Raw genomic sequence first — 19511 nt, forward strand, 5'->3', positions numbered from 1 at the left:
ATATGGTACAGAGTGTTTTGTGTAAATTCTGGATACATGAGTCTTGTGCTAGTGTTTCAGGAGATGAACGTGAATTCCAATGTGATTTTTGCACATAAGGTGTAGCTGTCTGTTTTCCATAAGTATACATCCTTTACGTTCCATAGGATTATGAACAATATTGCTCATTGGATCAACAATATGGATATTTTTTTTGTTTAATGATATGTTCTTTCTCGTCGTAACACTGAGATAAAAGAATGTGATATATCATAGATATATTCATTTGTTTTACTTCTAGGTTGCATTTCTACTTAGCGTATTTCTAAGGTGTTACTTTTGAGTTCGGTTATTTGCATTGCAGTATTTTTTCTCTTTAAAGATGTATTACATCTCATCTTAATATAACATAAACAAAATAATGCGATATTCCGTGGAAATGATGATTTGTTTTACCCATATGTATTACTGTAAAATTTGCGTGTATTCAAATGGCGGTGCGATTTTGGCTTCACATGGTGCGATTTGGGAAAACTGTTGCGTAAATCGCAAGAATCGCAGGTTACATCATTTTTATCATGATAATGATAAGATATCGTTATGAAATCACAGTAAAAGAATTGGAAAACTATAAAGTTCAATAGATCAAAAAATCATTTTAAATTTTTTCAAAAGTTTCGAATTAAAACAATTTATGTAAAAAGTGATGCGATTTTGGCTACTCTCCCTCATTTAGTACATAAATTTCGCCTAAAAGTTTTATTTTTTTCGGAGAGGGGATCGGACCCCTCTAAATACGCCTCTATTATCTGGAAAGACAAATAGACGTGGACACAAAAGAATTTTCGTCTTAAATGTCCATGGTGATTTTCCCGTTGGAATAGTTAACGGTTTAAAAACCCTATGTTACTAAATTAAGAAAGCAGGATTCACTCGTTACCCGTTCAAAACGGGATTTTCCCTAATCATTCTCTGCATAATACTCGTTTTCATACTGTACTTACATACATTTGTCTCTCATTGCATTATGATTGTTATTTTCGATAATCGAAATAACAGAACAGAAACGACATTTTACTTCTTTTCTCTTTAAATTAATTTATTTCGGAATTTGTTTTAAATCAACGATTTTTATTTAAAAAATCAAGTGATTTAAATCTTGATTAAAATCGTGATTTAAATCAAACTTATTTAAATCAATCCACCCTGGTTTAAGGTCCCTCGATTCTACACCGAGGCTAAGGGAGATGGTGACCATGAGAAATGAATGAAATGGTGGAATGAAGAAAGTAGGAAGAAACAGGAGAACCCCGAGAAAACCCACTACACGGCGTTTCTCCACCACAAAGCCTACTCAGTACCTGGAAGAAAGACGGGAGACATTATATTCGCATTCTTTGAATTGTATCAACCCGTGTAGAAATAGAAGATCTATTTGTATCTTCCGTAACTACTAGTTTATTTTCTTATTTTTGTATGAGGATTGGTCAAATTACTGACGACTGTGATGTGAAGCTCAGTAGGGTTTCGAATCCCTCTGAAAAACAAGGTCGGGATTTTAACTGTCATCGAAATTTCTGTGTTCATGTCCCTGTCGTGTTTGGAATAAGTGGAAAAAATATTAGATTCCACTGGCGAACAGTACCACGGTTGGGGCAAATTAAAAAATATGTTATTATTATTATTATTATTATTATTATTATTATTATTGGAAAGTAGCGGCTTGGCTACATATTTTATGTTTTATGAAGTTCTTCATTATTCAATTTCCAGTCATTTTATTGATATAGAACGTATCTGAAATGGTAAATTTCTTAAAACATTAATACTTCTAGCAGCAGTGGGAATAGAAGAAGTAGCAGAAACATAAGCAATTGCTGGGAAACTATAACCTTTGTTTTAGATCATTCGTTTTTTGACTCATAATAACGATATACCTTACGTATTCATCAGTTGTTCGATAAACATGTTACGTTCCCAGAAAGTACGAATAAAGGTTGATACGGCTGACGTCATCTTGTAGTCGTGCTTCGTAGGTCATGTTTCTCTTGCGAATACACTGAAGAAGGTCGTTTTAACACTAAGACCGAGAGAAATTTAATATTTTCCATGTTATCTTACATTCGAAATATCAACATTCCAAATGATAAAAAGAGGACTCCGACTACTCTTCAGGACCTCGTAATCAGGTGTTGAGTTACTTCAACAGCTGTATTCAATATATCTAATAAATATGACATTATGGCAGTTTTGCTCTTTGGGAATTATTATTTTAAAAATAGCTCATTAAACTTCGCCTGACAAAATGAAGTGCTCTTGTTATTGGTGCACGTATTTTTAGAACAGCTTACCCAGACATTCCATAAAACGAATTATAAAGGTCCAACTGGCCGCGGCCGTACCCAAGGCGGCCCTATCATTTATATCTATTCGCACGGAATTAGTTCTACTTCTGTAGAGTATGTGAAAATTATTATTATTGATTCAACGGGCCCAAGTGGGAATCCTCGCCTTCCCGCCCGGGCCACTTCGCCCCTCGCACGAAGAACTCTATTTTGGCCTCACTTCTTCGAAGAATCCAGAAAGGTATCAACGCGAATTATCGCCAATCATGTGTGTGCAGTTATTATTATATATTACTTTTTCCAGACGAATACATCATGAAGTGAAAAATATTGAGATAAGTGCGTATAATTGTATGAATTTCGACGGAAACTGTCGCCAATCATTAGAAATTGAATATGGGAGAACTATGAAACAAAGTAAAAAGATGCGCGTAATTTTCTTATAAAATTACATGGCGAAGGCATTTTATCTTATCCCAAACGGTTATCTTCGAATATACACGGTTAAATGAACAGTCTCATTGACCAAATTAGAATGACCTTAACGATTTACCCTTCTACATGCGACGTCTCCTTCATCGCCTCTGTGGTGAAGTCGGAAGAACACGCAACTACGGATTATAAGGTTGGTGGTTCGCGCCGACCCCGGGGTACTTTTTAGTGTTTTTTGAATCACTTTAATGTAAACAAATCACGCATACAAGCGAAGTAGCATATTTTGGGGGAGAGTTTTGTGGTTCATTAACGTTTCGTCGCGTGTCTGCAGCTGGTGAAACACTGGTGGTATAATTTTCAAAACGGAAATGGGACCACAATGGATTGTCGCTGCTGGGCATCCAATTTTTGGAGAGAGGTCGCTAGTTGCCCATCACTGGTAAACCGACGCTTTCGGCATGGGATAACTTGAGTTTCATGTTGTCTACATTATACGTTTTCTTTTTCTACCTTTCACAAAACAAAACTTCCATACAAAATAACGAATAAACATAACAAATCTATAAAAAGTACGTTTGAGCATTCTAGCCACACATCACGTTTTCGCGGGCCACGGTTATTACAGATTTTTATTTCCCCAGTATCGAGTAAACTGGATAAAATGTTGAATCCGCAATGTGTATTAAAAGCTCGTGAAAAAATATAATTATAAAGATATACCCGAAGAGATATATTTTAACTGTAGTTTCACATTACATTAGATTCGATGCACAAGCAGGGCGTCAAACTTCCTCATATCTAAATGCTACAACAATATCCACTAATACTATTTCTACCACTTTTTTCAACAATTTACTTTGACAATTTAGATTTGAATTCTTTTGACTATTGCTGTTTCTATATAATACTTTCTACTTTATTATGACCGAAACAAGCGATTTACAATAATGGAATCGTAAAAGCTGTGCAATTTGCTGAACACAGTTCACACCAAATTTCCTCCTACTTAATTTACAGCGATGTATTAGAATAGTAAGATAAGCGTTCGTTTCACATCCTGGTGGTTCAGGGGTTGAATTCCCGTTGGGTAATTAAGTGAATTTTTTAATCATCTGTAATAATCTCCAATGCAAGATAAAACAAGCAAAATATTCAATTTCTCTCGGTTTTAGTGTTGAGACGAATTTTTTCAGTGCATTCACAACAGAAAAGTGAAGTCAGCCGTATCAACCTTCATTCGTATTGTCTGGAGACGCAACTTGTTTAGTGAACAATTGATGAATACGTAAGGCAGGTGAAAAATACGACTGATCTAAAACAAAGGTAGCCAAGTCTCGACTTTCAAACGATAATAATAATAATAATAATAATAATAATAATAATAATAATAATAATAAGAAGAAGAAGAAGAAGAAATAACAGAGTTACAATACTAATTACGTAAACAATACCTTCCAATTAAGAAAAAATATTGCCACGACGGGATTCGAAACCGAGTTTCTGCGATGGGAGTTTCATGCTTTGCCAATCATTTTTTAAATGCCTCAACCGTGGTATTGGTCGCCAGTGGCACCTCACGTCTTTTCGCTTCATTCCAAACACGACAGGGACATGAACACACAAAAATCGAGGACAGTTAAAATTCCGACCTTGCTCTTCAGAGGGATTCGAACCTCTTCACAATTGTCACACTTCACAATCATCAGTAATCTGCCGCAAATTCCTCATACAAATATAAGTAAACAAACTAGTAGTTACGAAAGGTACAGATAGAACTTTCTACTTCTACATGGGTTGATACAATTCAAACAATGCGAATATAATGTCTCTCGCCTTTTCTTCTTTGGAAATTAGAAGTTAATGTGACGAAGAATAGTAATGGCAATTGGGAACACCGTTACAAACGATGAGGTAGTCTCAACTTGAAGAACGTTTTGTGATATGTTCCTCATTGACAAAGGTCTACATAACTTGTTTTCGAGTTACAGAAGGAAATCTCGAGTAAGTCATTGTGACACATAAGAATGTCTCCTTATACGATCATTAGTACCTTGTGCATAACCTTAGATGCAACGAGTTTAACTTGCCAAGAGTTCGAGTGGAAGCTGCAGTGTCGCAGTAGGTAAGTGGTTAGCGTATTGAACTTCTATTCGGCGGACCCGGGTTCAAACTCTGGCCACGTTAAAACTGTTTCAGATGTTTCAATTCAATATGTAGCTCAACGTGACAAGCAAGATCTCTCCAGAAAGAAAAGGATGTTGGGATTAGGAAAATAGGAGAGTTGTGTCAACGGAAGCAATGATTTACAAACTCATTTGCAGCAGTTGTTCTGGGTTTGATATTTTCATCTACTTTCAAGCATTTTCTGATTCATGTGTGGTCTGTTATTTTTTTTTCTCTAAACATACAGTATATAAAGAAATAATACATCGTATACACAGCAATATTGAGAATAATATATGGTGTTCATTGGACAACACGCTCTGAACCATACAGATTGATTTTAGAATGGAGAATTGTTTTATTAGTCACCCACTTTACAATTTTAGTTGCATAAACCGGATAGAGCTACCAATTGTTGTCAGTGCCGAGAAAAGTTTTATGTAAATTGTGTTGCATCTGTCAAGGCCTTTTTACAACTGCAAATTATATGGACCCCAAGTAATGGAATTGGAGCACTTAGGGAAGTTAAATACTTTTCTGGTGGCTGTACAACTGCATGATACATTCTTTAATTGGTGTGAAAACAAGACTACCATAGGAACTTAAGGGAAAATAACTAGTCTTAAAAGTACGAGTGAGTAACAATTTTTTTCCGGTTATTTACAGACTGTTCCATATATATAGACGCGAAAAATCGGAAGAAAGAATGGTTATTGGAAACATGTAGTTTTCGATGTAAAATGGCGGACTTTTTCCAATCGCACTAGCAATTTCGACTCCTCACTGTTAAGGCACCCTATGCTAAATGAAAAGCAGTTTCAAGCTCAACAAAATGTGTGTACGGAACTTTAGGGCACAAAAAAATGGAAACAGAAAATATCCATATTGTTGTGTAAGCGAACCGTTTCCGAGCAATGACATATTGCTTAACATGTTACATAATGAAGGCCCAAGAAACCAGCTTGGTGAACTGGTAACATTAACTTTCCATTTCACATACGAGATCTTAGTATTGTGGTGTCACAAGAGAAAAATCCCCAATTTTTTTTGAAAACCACATATTTCAAACAACTTTTGTGTTTCCGCTCCCCTATCTTAAATTATAGCGGAGTTGGCCTACAGTCTCCAACTTTTTTTTACGCCCTATACATACATGCTTGTTGACGACGAAACGTTATCGCTCCCTGTAACTTCTAAACTAACCTATAGAAAAAAGTGAATTTCTTTACCAAGCAAATATCAAGAGAGGGTGAAAGAGTTTGAATACTCGGCAAGCAATTTCTTAATCGCGCTTGACTCTAAGCATAGGAATTAGTCTTCATATCCCACAATTATAGGTGTATTAATAAATAAAAATGTGTATTTCTATTTTTCCAATTTTTATTTCACTTCATTTATATTTTTTTTTCGTGTTAGAGTTTGGATAGAGAGAATGACTTTTAATAACCAAAACTGTGGTCATCTCGCTGAACATCCAACAAGGACCTCAGCTCTCACCAGGGTAATTTATTGTTCTCGGGTGGCAAAGCAACCCAAGCCATTTTATCAGATATACACACAAACAAAGTTCAAAAATTAACAGAAGAGAGAAAAAGCTAACGTTACCCGTTACCATACCGTTATTTTAAATTTCAATAAAATTAATACATAGTAAATAAACTCTCAGTGCTTAAGCGATATAATATTCTAGTGGTTTCCTGATTTGCGATTCACTTTCCCATCAATGCTTGATATTACCATGTACTTGCTTTGTACGGATCCATCGATCTGCTACCCTATGAATACCAAGAAATTTATTAAGTGGCTAACTTAATGATGGGCGTATGTACTTCTGATTATTTGTCATGGTGTTTAATGTGGTTTTTTCGTGAAATTTACCATCTTATCCTTGTGGTAGTTAATTGAGTACTGACAACTAGTCTCATTTTTTAAAATACCAGTAATGTTTTTATAAATAGAATCATGTTCTAGCCCCTTTACCTTGTCAAAACGATTCTACCAATTTAGTGATAATTTTTATCCTGACGTCCGCTTAGGTCGTACTATGCAAGTGATGGAGTAGATCTTACTTACATACAAAGGAACCTATCTTTTTAGAAAATTAAAAAAAATGAAATGAAATGAAATCTTTGAGTTTTACGTTCCATGGTTATGCCGGTCAGGCTAAAGGAGACGGTGATAATGAGTAATGAATGAAATGGTGGAATGAAGAAAGTGGGAGAAAAACGGGAGAACCCCGAGAAAACCCACGCACACGGTATTTGTCCACCACAAAGTTCACTTGGCGTAGAAAATTAAAATTCCTATCTAGTTGTGTGATTACTTTTTGAAAGAACTGTTTAAGTACTGGTTAACCCAGTTTTAAGATTGGATCTTCTTACTATTACACCCTACATTTGATTATTTAGAATGACGTCACGATAAAGTATCACATATTTAATAGTATATCGTACAGGATATAACACTAAGGATAGTGAACGTCTCGTATACTAAGACTAATGAATAAACATAATGGGCCTTATACAGAGTCGTTTTGACGTCTGATTAACACCTTACTACGGGGTTGACTAACGGATGGTTATCAAAATTGGATTCAGAGACTCTGATTAGGACGTAGTATTGGACAAAGTTAATCACATGTGACTAATTAATCTAGAGCAGAGACTAATCTTTTACCCACGGATTAGGATTTAGGATTTAGATTTCTGGGCTTTCGGCATCTAAGGCCATTTAGCCCGTCACGTTTTGAGGAATGACGTCCCTCAGCCAGCACACAATCCGGGGAAAGGGAAGAAAGAAAGGAGTGGGGAAGGAAGGAAAGGGCCTGGGACCTATAAGTTAGGTACCACCCCGGCATTTGCCTGGTGTGAATGAGGAAAACCTCATTCAGGGTGGCTGGCCTGAAAAAGCGTGTTACACTTTTTCGACCGAGTGACCCCACCGGGAATCGAACCCGGGACCGCTCGCACCGAAGGCGAGAGCGTTAATCTTTTACCCACGGTTTAGCGTGCGACACAACATTTCGTATTTCGTAATTCATGTATTTTCATTTTTACAGACTACGCATGTGCTCATCTACTTTTCCGTAGTTGCCACATTTATTTTACTCACCGATGCATTGGGGTTCTATAAGTTAATCATACCCAAATCATCATTCTAGTTGTACTAAAAGTAGACTCTGAATACCAAAAAGTTCACCTTCCTTAGTAAAGTTAGTATGCTTACTAACTAGTCTATGACTATATTTCGATTAACGAATTCTCTCTGAATACCGCCCAATTTATTTGAATATACTTTTTATGGTTAATTAGATAATAAACTAAGTGTGAGAGTTAATACACTAGAAAAACAAATAAAAACTCATTATAGAAATGTAATGATTTATAATGGTAAAAATTTTGAGCTTAATTTTTCCATCACTGTCCATGGTTATTAACAAAGCTCAATTAGACTACCTTTGTGCACTGTAACTAACACAATCACTAATAAGTTATTTGCGTACATACATATTATATACAAGTAGGTAGCAATTGCATTCAGTCCTATATACAACGCATTGCACGATAGATGGAAAGCATCAATAGTGTCAACGTGTAAGCACAAAATGCCGAGTAGAGCCTGAGGAGCACAAATAAAGAGGAGGACAATAAAATATGTTATTTTCATGTATGTAGCTAACCAGCTAAGGGTTGCCCCTATTTATGATGCTAATTGTTCCTCCAATCCACATAGGATGTATAATGCATAGTATTACTCATTATTCGTTTCGTCAGGAGTTATACTTTCATAGACACGAAACTACCTTCGTGAAATCGGATCTATTAGCCCTTCGCCCAAAGGCGTTCCATGGATTGGAATTTTTTAAAAAGAAAACTAGAATGCTGTAGGGCATATACACTTTCCGCCCAACCTTCCGGGAAAAAAATCGAAAAACTTGATCGCTTAAAGCGACAGGGAAGAGTAACCCGAATTGCGGGCTCATGTGCGCCCAGGAAAATTCGAGGCCTAAACTTGAGGGCTCTGGACCCGCACCTACCCAACAACCTGTAATCGTCGTATTTGGCTTGTGGAAGAAGAAAACGCCGGAGGTAGGCTGGGTAAATATCATCGGAAGGCAAGAAAGGATTTACGAAGAGCGAATACAAATGGCGTAATTGCAGTCATCAAGCGGCGCCTCAGGTAGTGATGGCCAGTGGGAATATTCCCGGTGGGAAGGAATTTAAAAAATGGGAATATTCCCGGTTTTTTCCCTGACCTATAAATTCCCGGGAAGGAATTTATTTCCAATTGTTTACTTTATCTTCTAAATTATAAGAACCATATGACTAATTACTATATTTTAATATATTAAGATTTACTTCTAGGTTTTAAAGAATTTGGAGGTTAAAAAATTTAAAATTCTTTGACTACTTTATATAACTAACAATATGATCTTTTAAAGTTCCATTTCCATTTGCACTAAAAACTAAGGTAATTGTTTAGTACTGAGGGGCCAAAACTAGCAAAAAGTAGGATGGTTTACGGAAGAAATTCGTTGATAGTGATGTTCAAGTAGTCAAGAAAGTATCGAACACAATTTTTTTTAGGTCAGTAGGGGATTTGTACAAACCGTAAAGGTAAGTGGAAGTGATTTATGTGAGAAAAGAAAGTGAATTGTTGGTTACGAAGATAGAAAACAACATGCCATGCTGGGCTCTAACCGGCCTTCACTCGCTAACGTTCGCTCTGCAGTGCTGTCTTAATTTAATGTTGCTAACGTAATTTAACGTATGAAACAATAAAACAACCACATCGGAATAGAATATCGCAAAAAAGTAGGTGTAAAAGCTGGCCCCCGATGCTAAACAACAGCCAAAATTAGCAAAGTACTAATTTACAAATGATGAAAAGGAACCATTTTGTAAAGTAATGTAGAATTATGTAGAAATAGAGATGAAGTACTATTAATAAACCCTGAACCACCATTAGTACCTAATAGACGTCGGTCTGTCTCCACTCTCTGACTCGAATTTCTGAAGAGGTACTCGGAATTCTCTTACATGTGAATTAACGCATGAAATTTCGAGAAATGCGCAGGAAGAAAGGTCGTGTGTGGCAATGTTACATGCAAAATTATAAAGATAAGAAGATATCTTGCAAATATTGTGATATACATATTTATGCGCAAATGTTGACAAAATTGTTTCTAACATTTAAAAATTTAATATGTTTATAATATCAGTAGTAGAGTCAAGTTTAGAAAAGCCACCTTACATGTAAATTTAAACTGTTTAGCAGTTTAAAAGTATGTGGACTTACTTACTATACAGTTTTTGAAACATATTTACTTTCATAGAACCCTATTGTAAATAAGTGTCCATTTATGCGTCTCTCTAAATATAATAGAATATTAATAAAATAACATAACATCGTTCAGAATATACATTTTAAAGACTCCTCTGGGGACAACAGTAATAACATACTGTGATATAAAAACGAATTTATCTTTGAAATCATAATATAACAATAGAATGCAATTTTTTGTGATTGTACATAAATTCCCGGAAAATTCCCATTTTGGGGAATCTTCCCGGGAATTTACCAATCACTATCTCTGACTCTAATTTCTGAAGAGGTACTCGGAATTCTCGTATGGAATTTCGAGAAATTGGTAGAATGAAAGGTCGTGTATGGCAATGTTACGTGCTAAAATATAAAGATAAGTAAGTATCTTGCAAATTTTGTGAACATAAATATGTATGCGCAAATATTGATAAATTGGTGAGACATGTGTCTTCTGGCATTTACCCAATCTAATTGGTTCATAACGTTTACAAATTTAATGTGTTTATAAGATCAGTAGTAGAGTCAAGTTTAGCAAATCCACTTACATATAAATTTAAACTGTTTAGCGTTTAAAAAGTATTAGGACTTACTATATAATTTTTTCACACATATTTAATTGATAGAACGTATTGTAAATAAATATACATTTATGCATACTCTCTAAATATAATAAAGGGTTAATAAAGTAACATAGTACCGTTCAGAATATACATTTTAAAGAATCCTTTGGGGACAACAGTAATAATATGCCGTGATAAATTAATTCAACTTTAAAATCATAATATAGTAATATAATGCAATTTTCTTTCTGATTGTACATAAATTCCCATTTTGGGAATCTTCCCGGGAATATTCTCAGGGAATATTCCCGAAAAATATCTTCCCGGGAATTTACCCATCACTAGCCTCTCGATCACCCAACTGATAAAGCCATGATAATGATCAATCACAGATAAGTTAAAGCATAAAGTATGACAATATTTGATGGTTATATGGGTGGTATATCATGTAGTTAAAAATGCCTACCAATTCATGTTAGATGTACAACGAACAAGTCTGAGATATCGTTAAGGAGATGATATAGTAGTAATATTTTCAGAGAATTAATGTGATATCTAAAAATGTAAGATGTATACTGATAAGGCACGCAAAAATCAAATAACAGACTATTTACAAATGACAAAGTTAGATGTGTGAAAACACAACAAGGAAAAATAGGAATCGATCCTTAATATTCTCTTATAGTGAGGAACACACTGTTGTAGCGAAATCACACATATATTAGTAGCCATAAAATAACAGCTTATAGGACATAGCTGATTTAACAATTGTAGTATAATGCAGGCTACAGAAAGGAAGAGAGAAGGAGGAATTAGCGGAGTGTAGATCATAGTGTAGAACTATGTGTCCTCACTAGTGTCCTCGGAATATTATACACATAAGAAAGGGACACGTCATGCGATAAATTACAAAGCCCATGACGGGTTCCAGGAGAACAGAGGGCAGCGGCTGTACCGTATTGAACTATCTACTCTGCTGATGGGAAGGGCCATCTGTCAGAAAACAAATAAAATATTAACGAAAATTATGCACACCGTCGGGGACTAGGTAAGAATTCAAGTATGATATTAACATGACATTCACGACTAGAACATTACGAAAGAAAATTGTTATATCATTGGAATAAGCGCATAATACTCGGGATGGTTGGTACAAAGAGGTTGCACCTTAAAGCTATGTCTCCTCAAAAGTAGCAGAGCCTCACAAGCTTTCTTTTTCTCTGACAAGATCCTAGCACTCACCTCTTTGAGAGAGCGTAGGAAGGTTTCGTCGGAATTGATATGCGTCCATTGGGCTGCATCCATAGAGGACATAAGATTTTCTCTCGCGGGCCCCTAACATGATAAGATGTTCTACGCCGTGCTGGAGCATCGCTATTAGGACAATCAGTTCGCGGTCCTCCATTTGGTCCTCAGAACTAGGGGCTATTTCTTGTGAAGAAGAGTTATCTGGCAAATGGAAGGCGGCAAGAGCCTCTGTCTTGGAAGGAAAGAAATGGAAGCTTCATTTTCTTCCGGTATGGTTGGTAAAGGCCAACGTTTTAGGAAGCCAAAGTCATCGTAACTTGACGTTGAGAAATCAGAATCAGAATCCCATGAAGATGGAGGGCTCGGTGATAATGCTCGATTGAGATATAATTGTTATAAATGATACAAAGTAGCGTGTCTACAAAACTCTTGACCAACGTTTTTCGGGGCCAACAATAGCATCTAAGAGCACTGTCTGGTTCGGGCTGGGTAATGAAATGCGGCAAAGTGAACATATATAACTTTTGCAAATTGATAATAAAATGACCAGGCCAGGCGTGACGGTGCTGGGCCGCGGGCCGACTTTGAAGATTGAAGATAGTAGCTCCCAAGGGGATATGTTAAACCAGACGATCCTAAACAGTACTCAGAGTATAATTGCAAGTTTCATATTGTATGCAAGCACACGTTTCGTAATGCGATATGCGAATGCGATTAACAACAGAAAGCCCGTCGAAAGGAAGTGACGGAGAAAGAAGAAAATGATCTAGATCATACACTATGGGTTGACCAAGCGGAGTTTCATTTAAGGCTAAAAAACTTAGTTCCTTCTGTACAAGCATATAAAGCTCTAAAATTATGCCTTTAATAGTCATAAAGTAAGCATCAGAAACTGAAGTATATTCGTTTAGTGGTAAATGTTTCCACTACTTATCTTGTGTTTTTGTACTACACTCCATCCTATCTATACCATACTAATCCGGTTACAGGAATCCCAATAGGCCTGCAAAGGGACGTTGTTAATGGTAGGTTATTGCGATCGGAACATGTTAGTTTCTAAAATAAATTGATCTCACCACAATGAAATTATGGTTCTTAAAGACAATTTTTTTCTTTCACAGTGGGTTTTAACGACTAATTTTTGCTATGTAATCAAAAAAGGAAAACCACATTCTATGATGAAAAAGCATCTAGTGACGGAAACACGTTTATTAGGTCTTTCAAAGGAAAATTTCGGTAATAGTGATAATGGTGTTAATATAGCGGTTGTAGTGTATTTTATGAATGAAAATAGGTTGTAACCTTGTGCTAGGAGCAATTACTACAAGTTGGTAGGGCAGGACTGAGTACTTATGAAGTCAATGTCTAGCACGTTCTCTGTTAGATAATGTAATCTATGTTCTTGTATTGTAATACAACTGAAATGTCAGGCTTTCAAATAATTGGTAGGAGTGATAAGCGCTTAAAACACTCAATTACAATTTCTTATATAGGAATATTAAGAGCTTTCTATAACCTATGTAATATTGGCGGTATAAATGAAACGTAATTCAACATGTCAGCAAACATAGCTGGCGTAGATGACGTAATGTCAAGTGCATTGCGTCGTTCGACTGGAACTGCTGACGTTAATGAGAGAACTCAAGGAAATGCCAGTATGATGGTGACTAACGGAAACGAAAAAAAATCGTGTGGCGACACTAAGTTTATACTATCTTAAGGTTGGTTGAGGTTGGTTCGAACCAGTTATTCTTAACTTCATTATTTCTTGAGATGTAGAGGGGAGAAGATAGGGTGAAAAGCAAGTTACTCGACTCAAACGTTCACACAAAAGTTTCTCCTACATCTCAAGCAGTTTGTATTTGGTTTCAAAGGACTACCGATAGTCTAAATTTCGATTACCATTCCTATATCACTGCTACTCCGGCAGGCGTACACTTGTACTGGAGTTGTGATAAGAGTATAGGTCCGATATAACCAAACAAATATTCCAGTCTTAAACGCGGTAGTGCCCTTCAGTTAACGAATAAGTTGTTATAGGACTCAGTATTGCTACGTACACTAGTTGATTCTGTAATGTTGAAACTGATCTTACTAAGGTTAGTGAATTATTGCATAATATATCCTACTACAACTGATAGGCTAGCTACTAAAAGATACATTTACAATTAAGGATATTGGCTGCTATTCTCCTTAGGCACTCGACAGTTCACACACGTAATTTTCTTTTTATCTCCTATTACATCTGCAATCAAATAACAATAGAGGATAATTAAAAAGCAAAACACGATTACTATATCGGGGGCACGGTGGCTCAGTGGTAGAGCGTTCACCTCCGGTGCTTGGGGTCCCTGGTTCGATCCCAGCTCGAGTCGTGTGGACTTTGTGGTGGACAAACATCGTGCTCGTGGGTTTTCTCGGGGTTCTCCCGTTTCCTCCCACTTTCTTCATTCCACCATTTCATTCACTTCTCATCTTCACCGTCTCCTTTAGTCTAACCGGCATAACCGTGAGACGTAAAACTTAAAGATTTCATTTCATTTTTACGATTACTATATCAAAGCTCTGACGATTATATGATTATTGTGGAAATCGGGAAGCGGCCATATTAAAGACTGCATTATGCTTTTTTGTACTTCTTGAATAAATCGAATTTCTGCTGTTATTTTTACTTAGACCGTTTCGTTTTTGATTCCGGAGAACGTTGAGCTAAAACATATTAAGCAGAAATATGTAGATAAAACGAATACCCTGATCGAAGAGAGTAATGATGGCCGGCCTTGGAATTCGAACCTTGAACTCCCCAATTATTACAGCAAGTGCGTTAACGCACTTCGTACTGATTATATAGAAATGTCAATATGTATTCTTAAAAAATATTGTAATATTTACATGGCTTAGAAAGTAAGCTTGTCAAAAATTAAATAAAACCTCACCTTGATAAATTTACAGTGACTTGCAAGCGTTAAACAACAAATGGAAGAGCTAATTCCTTGGAAAGTTACTTTTTGAAAACCTTCCGACGGGAACTGTGAAACTGCCTCCAATCAGGGTACTTCGTAATGTAAATAATTCCTTTTTTCAGCAACTTATCAAGTCATCATAAAGATAATTAATATTCATGGGGTACCTAGGATCCCCTACTATAACCAAAAATGAACACAAAATTTTAGGTGGCATGAAGTTATATAGTGGGGGACATCAAGTTCCCCAACGCTTATAACAAATAAACCAAGAACTTCGTACGAATAACCATAGCATTTAAATATGCATAATTCGAAAATATTCACATAGCAAAAGAAATAATGCTCTAACAAAATAACACACTTAAATGATCTCAAAAAATAATAATCTCGAGGACCTTAGGTACCCCACTTAGCCGTGCAAGGGTTAAATGAGCCTCGTACAAACGCATATTTCTTGAGTTATGGAATTCAGCTGTAAAATTTGCTACTGGATATCTTATCATCAGTAACAATTAGCTGATTCTATCCATTGGTTTAATAAAGATCAATTATAATAAACTCATACCGCATAGATTGGGGAAACAATTTTCATACCGTCATAGATATGATTGGGTATTTTGTAGTTATTCCATATTTTTCTTGAAGAAGCATTTCACCCATGTAAACTCTTAAATCTGAATTGCTAATAATTTCTTGGTTACATATTTAAGTCAATATTATTTCATCTGTACGTGCAAACGTTAACTGTCAAATTTGATTTTCTCTTTAAATTTCTTACTGCACCATACAAGTATTTAAATTATACTTGGACCATATATCCAAAATTATAGTAATTATATTATTTTTCATTACATTAGCTATATATGATTTACTTTTATTTCTGTCCTAAATTTCTTGCTAATTAACACATAGTTATTTATGTTCTTTGGAAACTACATGCACTCATGACATATATAAATACACTTTTGACCAATGTAAGTTAATGTCTGAACTGTTAAATTAAGATACAAGAAAACAAAAAAATTACAAACACAAAAGACGATGATCATATTTCGGAGCAATGTTGTAAAATACAATTTGAAATATTGTCGTATTGTACTCATTTCTTCACACTACATGCAGGTTTTTCGTATATGTTAACATACTTTCTAAAATCTGACATTACCATTTACTTGTTGCTACCAGCTTGGTAAAAATAGTTTCCCTTTATGAAGTTATTTATGGAATCAAGTCTGCTGTGAACTCTTTACAAAACTACTTAAAATATTGACAGTACTCCATGAGCTTTTAAATACGTTTTCTACAACGATGTATCTCTCAACAAAGTATCACTCTCTTTGTAGTAGTGACAGTAGGCATCCATATATACGAAATAACGTGTATCAAATATTTTGGTTTAAAACCTTTGGCACAATCTATAACAGTGTAGTTTAAGGATGTAGGAATATAATTATAAAAGTGAGACGCTATGCTCAATTACAAAATTCTTGATTGTTCTCATATTTGTGATAAATTGTGTATTTCGAAAGAAAAAAATGAAATGAAATCTTTAAGTTTTACGTCCCACGATTATGCCGGTTAGGCTAAAGGAGACGGTGATGATGAGAGATGAGTGAAATGGTGGAATGAAGAAGTGGGAGGAAACGGGAGAACCCCGAGAAAACCCACGAGCGCGGTGTTTGTCCACCACAAAGTTAACTTGGCGAGGGCTGGGATCGAACCCGGGACCCCAAGCACCAGAGGTGAACGCTCTACCACTGAGCCACCGCGCCCCCTGTGTATTTTGAGATGAACTTTATATAGTTTCTGTACGCTTCTGTTATCAGTGATATTCTTTGTTTTTATGAATTAACTCGAGCCTTGTTTAGAACTTTCTCAGCTCTAAGAAGATTAATGATGTTAAGCTACATGAGTTCGAACGTGTATTTGTAAATTTGATTTACATCTGTAGTCTTTTCCACACTCCTGACAAACGTAGTGTTTTCTATTTGTATGAGTTAAAATTTTGTTCCTCAAGTCAAGTGAGATTCTTGTTTCAAACGTTTGTTACAATCTTGACGGTAGTAATGAAGTTTATCAGTGTGAGTCAAAATATGCGTTTCCAAGTGTGGTTTTTGCTTAAACCCTCTTCCACATTCCTGACAGTAATAACCATAGTTATCTGTATGTGTACGCATATGAATTTTCACATTCTGTTTATATTTAAAACCTTTTCCACAGACTTCGCAAAAGTGATGTTTTTCCACTGTATGAAATAACATGTGACTTATCAAGTGTCCCTTTTGTCGGAACCCTTCACCGCACTTGTCACAATGCAGACATTTCTCGTTTGTATGAATAATCATATGCTTTCTCAAATTTGATTTGTTTCTGAATCCTTTGCCACACTCTTTACAGTTTTGACGTTCCTCATTAGCATGTCTTAACATGTGCGCTTTCAAACATAATCGTTTGAGCAGTTTTCCACACACAGTGCAAGGGTATTTTTCAGTTCTATGAGTTAACATGTGGATTTTCATATTTGATTTTAATTTGAACCCTTTACCGCACTCCTGACAATAATGATGATTTTGAACTGTGTGAATTAACATATGTGTTTTTAGATTGGACTTTTGCTTGCAACCTTTACCGCACTCATGGCAATAAAAATGTTTTTCCAATGTGTGGGATAGCATATGCGTTGTTAAATGTGCTTTAAGCCGAAATCCTTTTCCACATTCCTGACAGCAGTGAGGTTTCTCATTTGTATGTGAAAACAAATGATTTTTAATACTTTGTTTGTTTTTAAATTCTTTACCACATTCATCACAAGAGTAATGACTTTCGTCTTTATGAACTGGCATATGTTTTTCCAAACTTGAATTATGTTTGAACCTTTTCCGACAATGTTGACAATAATAATATTTATCATTACCATGAGTTAACACATGCCTTTTTATATTATATCCTTGTTTGAACACCTTGCAACATTCGTGGCACTGCTGATATTTCTCATCTGAATGAATTAATATGTATGACTTAAAATTCGATTTTAGTACGAACTCCTTGTCGCACTTCTGGCAGAAATACGTTTTTTTAAATGTGCGTGTAGATTGGCAAGTGAGATCTTGCAAAGAGACTGAATTTTCTTCTGGCACAAGATTATGTTTCAAGTACCTGTAACAAAAAATGGCCAAAGGATTTATAACATGAAAAATGGAATAACAAATTTTCTGTAATTTTCTGTAAAAGTCTTTTCTTTTTGGTTGTGTATTATAATTAATTTTGTGTGTACATTTGAACTGCAGCAACTGTGATTATAAATAAATTTTACATCAGAAAAATATAGCTTTTTTTATAAATTCTACACATCTTAGACCGGAACTTTGTGCTACATCGCAAATTAAGTATGTCAACATGGTGCTAAATAAAGTGATGCGTTATTAAGAATGCTAACATTATCTTAACTGCGAAATCATTCATTCGCTCAATAGTAGGTTTCTCGGTGTAAATTCAATTGTAAGTAGAAAAATAAGTAAACGTTTATTTTGCCGAACTTAAGTAATTTGCTCAGTAAAGGAAAGTTTCTTTAAAGTACTTCTAACTAAAAGGAAATAATATTTAATTTTATCTTAACAACTGAGAAATTGTAATTGAATGCATAACTCGGAGATCATTAAACGTCTAAATCACAGGCCATAACGAAGTATGCGTAAGATTTTTAAGAGATTAATTTAATACACTTGATAATTTCTATGTTTACTGAATTAATATTTCTCAAATCGTACATCTTGAAGATAATAAAACACGGAAACTTTCTAATATACATACTCACGATACAATGAAACACACCGGCGCTAATTCTATGACTAGTATATATATATATATATATATATATATATATATATATATATATATATATATACAGTGAAACCTCTCTAAAGCGGACAGCCGTGGGGAATCAAAAATTGTCCGCTATAGAGAGGTGTCCGTCTTGGAGAGGTTTCGATATTTTCTTACGTAAATTAGTAAATAAGGTGATATGTAATTACAAACTATTGAAGATAATTTATCAAACCGTTCTATGGCTGTGGGCATGTCGAAATCTGCGGATTCTCCACAAATCACTTTGAAAGAAATTTTGTGTCTAATCCGAAACTTCTTTAACCACTCGTTCGAGACCTTGAAATCTGAAACATTCATTTCTGTTGCTACCTCCAAATTCTTAGCTTTTAGCATCGACCCTAACACAGGAATTTTTTTTCATTCCGCACTCTATAAAAACATTTACTTGCACACCAACTTTGTTCCAAGCAATGAGACACTATTTTTATTGTCATTTTCACACCACAACTTTATTAACTTGTCTTGGTTTTATATTATCTCAAGTGCTTGTGTTTTACCGATACAAAAATTTTCAGCTATCCTTCGCAGACCTCAGTATTCTCCGAAAATTCAATCCATTCGATTTTAACATTAGCGCCTCTCGTGGCATTTCGAAAGCTCACAAC

General features: G+C 35.3%; 1 protein-coding gene across 4 annotated transcripts in view; it reads right to left on the reverse strand.

Moving 5' to 3' along the window:
• The window catches only part of LOC145671388 (uncharacterized), a 225297-nt gene that overhangs the window by 145648 nt on the left and 60138 nt on the right, over positions 1–19511 (reverse strand). For 2 of the 4 annotated variants that reach the window (XM_081740488.1, XM_081740489.1), the window contains exon 3: positions 14175–18177. The exons of the other annotated variants lie outside the window; for them this stretch is intronic. In XM_081740488.1, the coding sequence (XP_081596614.1) occupies positions 17034–18177 (1144 nt within the window). In that variant the 3' untranslated portion in view covers positions 14175–17033. Of the gene's footprint in view, positions 1–14174; positions 18178–19511 lie in introns of those variants that run through there. 4 annotated transcript variants of the gene reach the window in all.

The sequence above is a fragment of the Thermobia domestica genome, chromosome 15, assembly GCF_964235325.1.
Source record: "Thermobia domestica chromosome 15, izTheDome1.hap1.1, whole genome shotgun sequence".
Classification (NCBI taxonomy): domain Eukaryota; kingdom Metazoa; phylum Arthropoda; class Insecta; order Zygentoma; family Lepismatidae; genus Thermobia; species Thermobia domestica.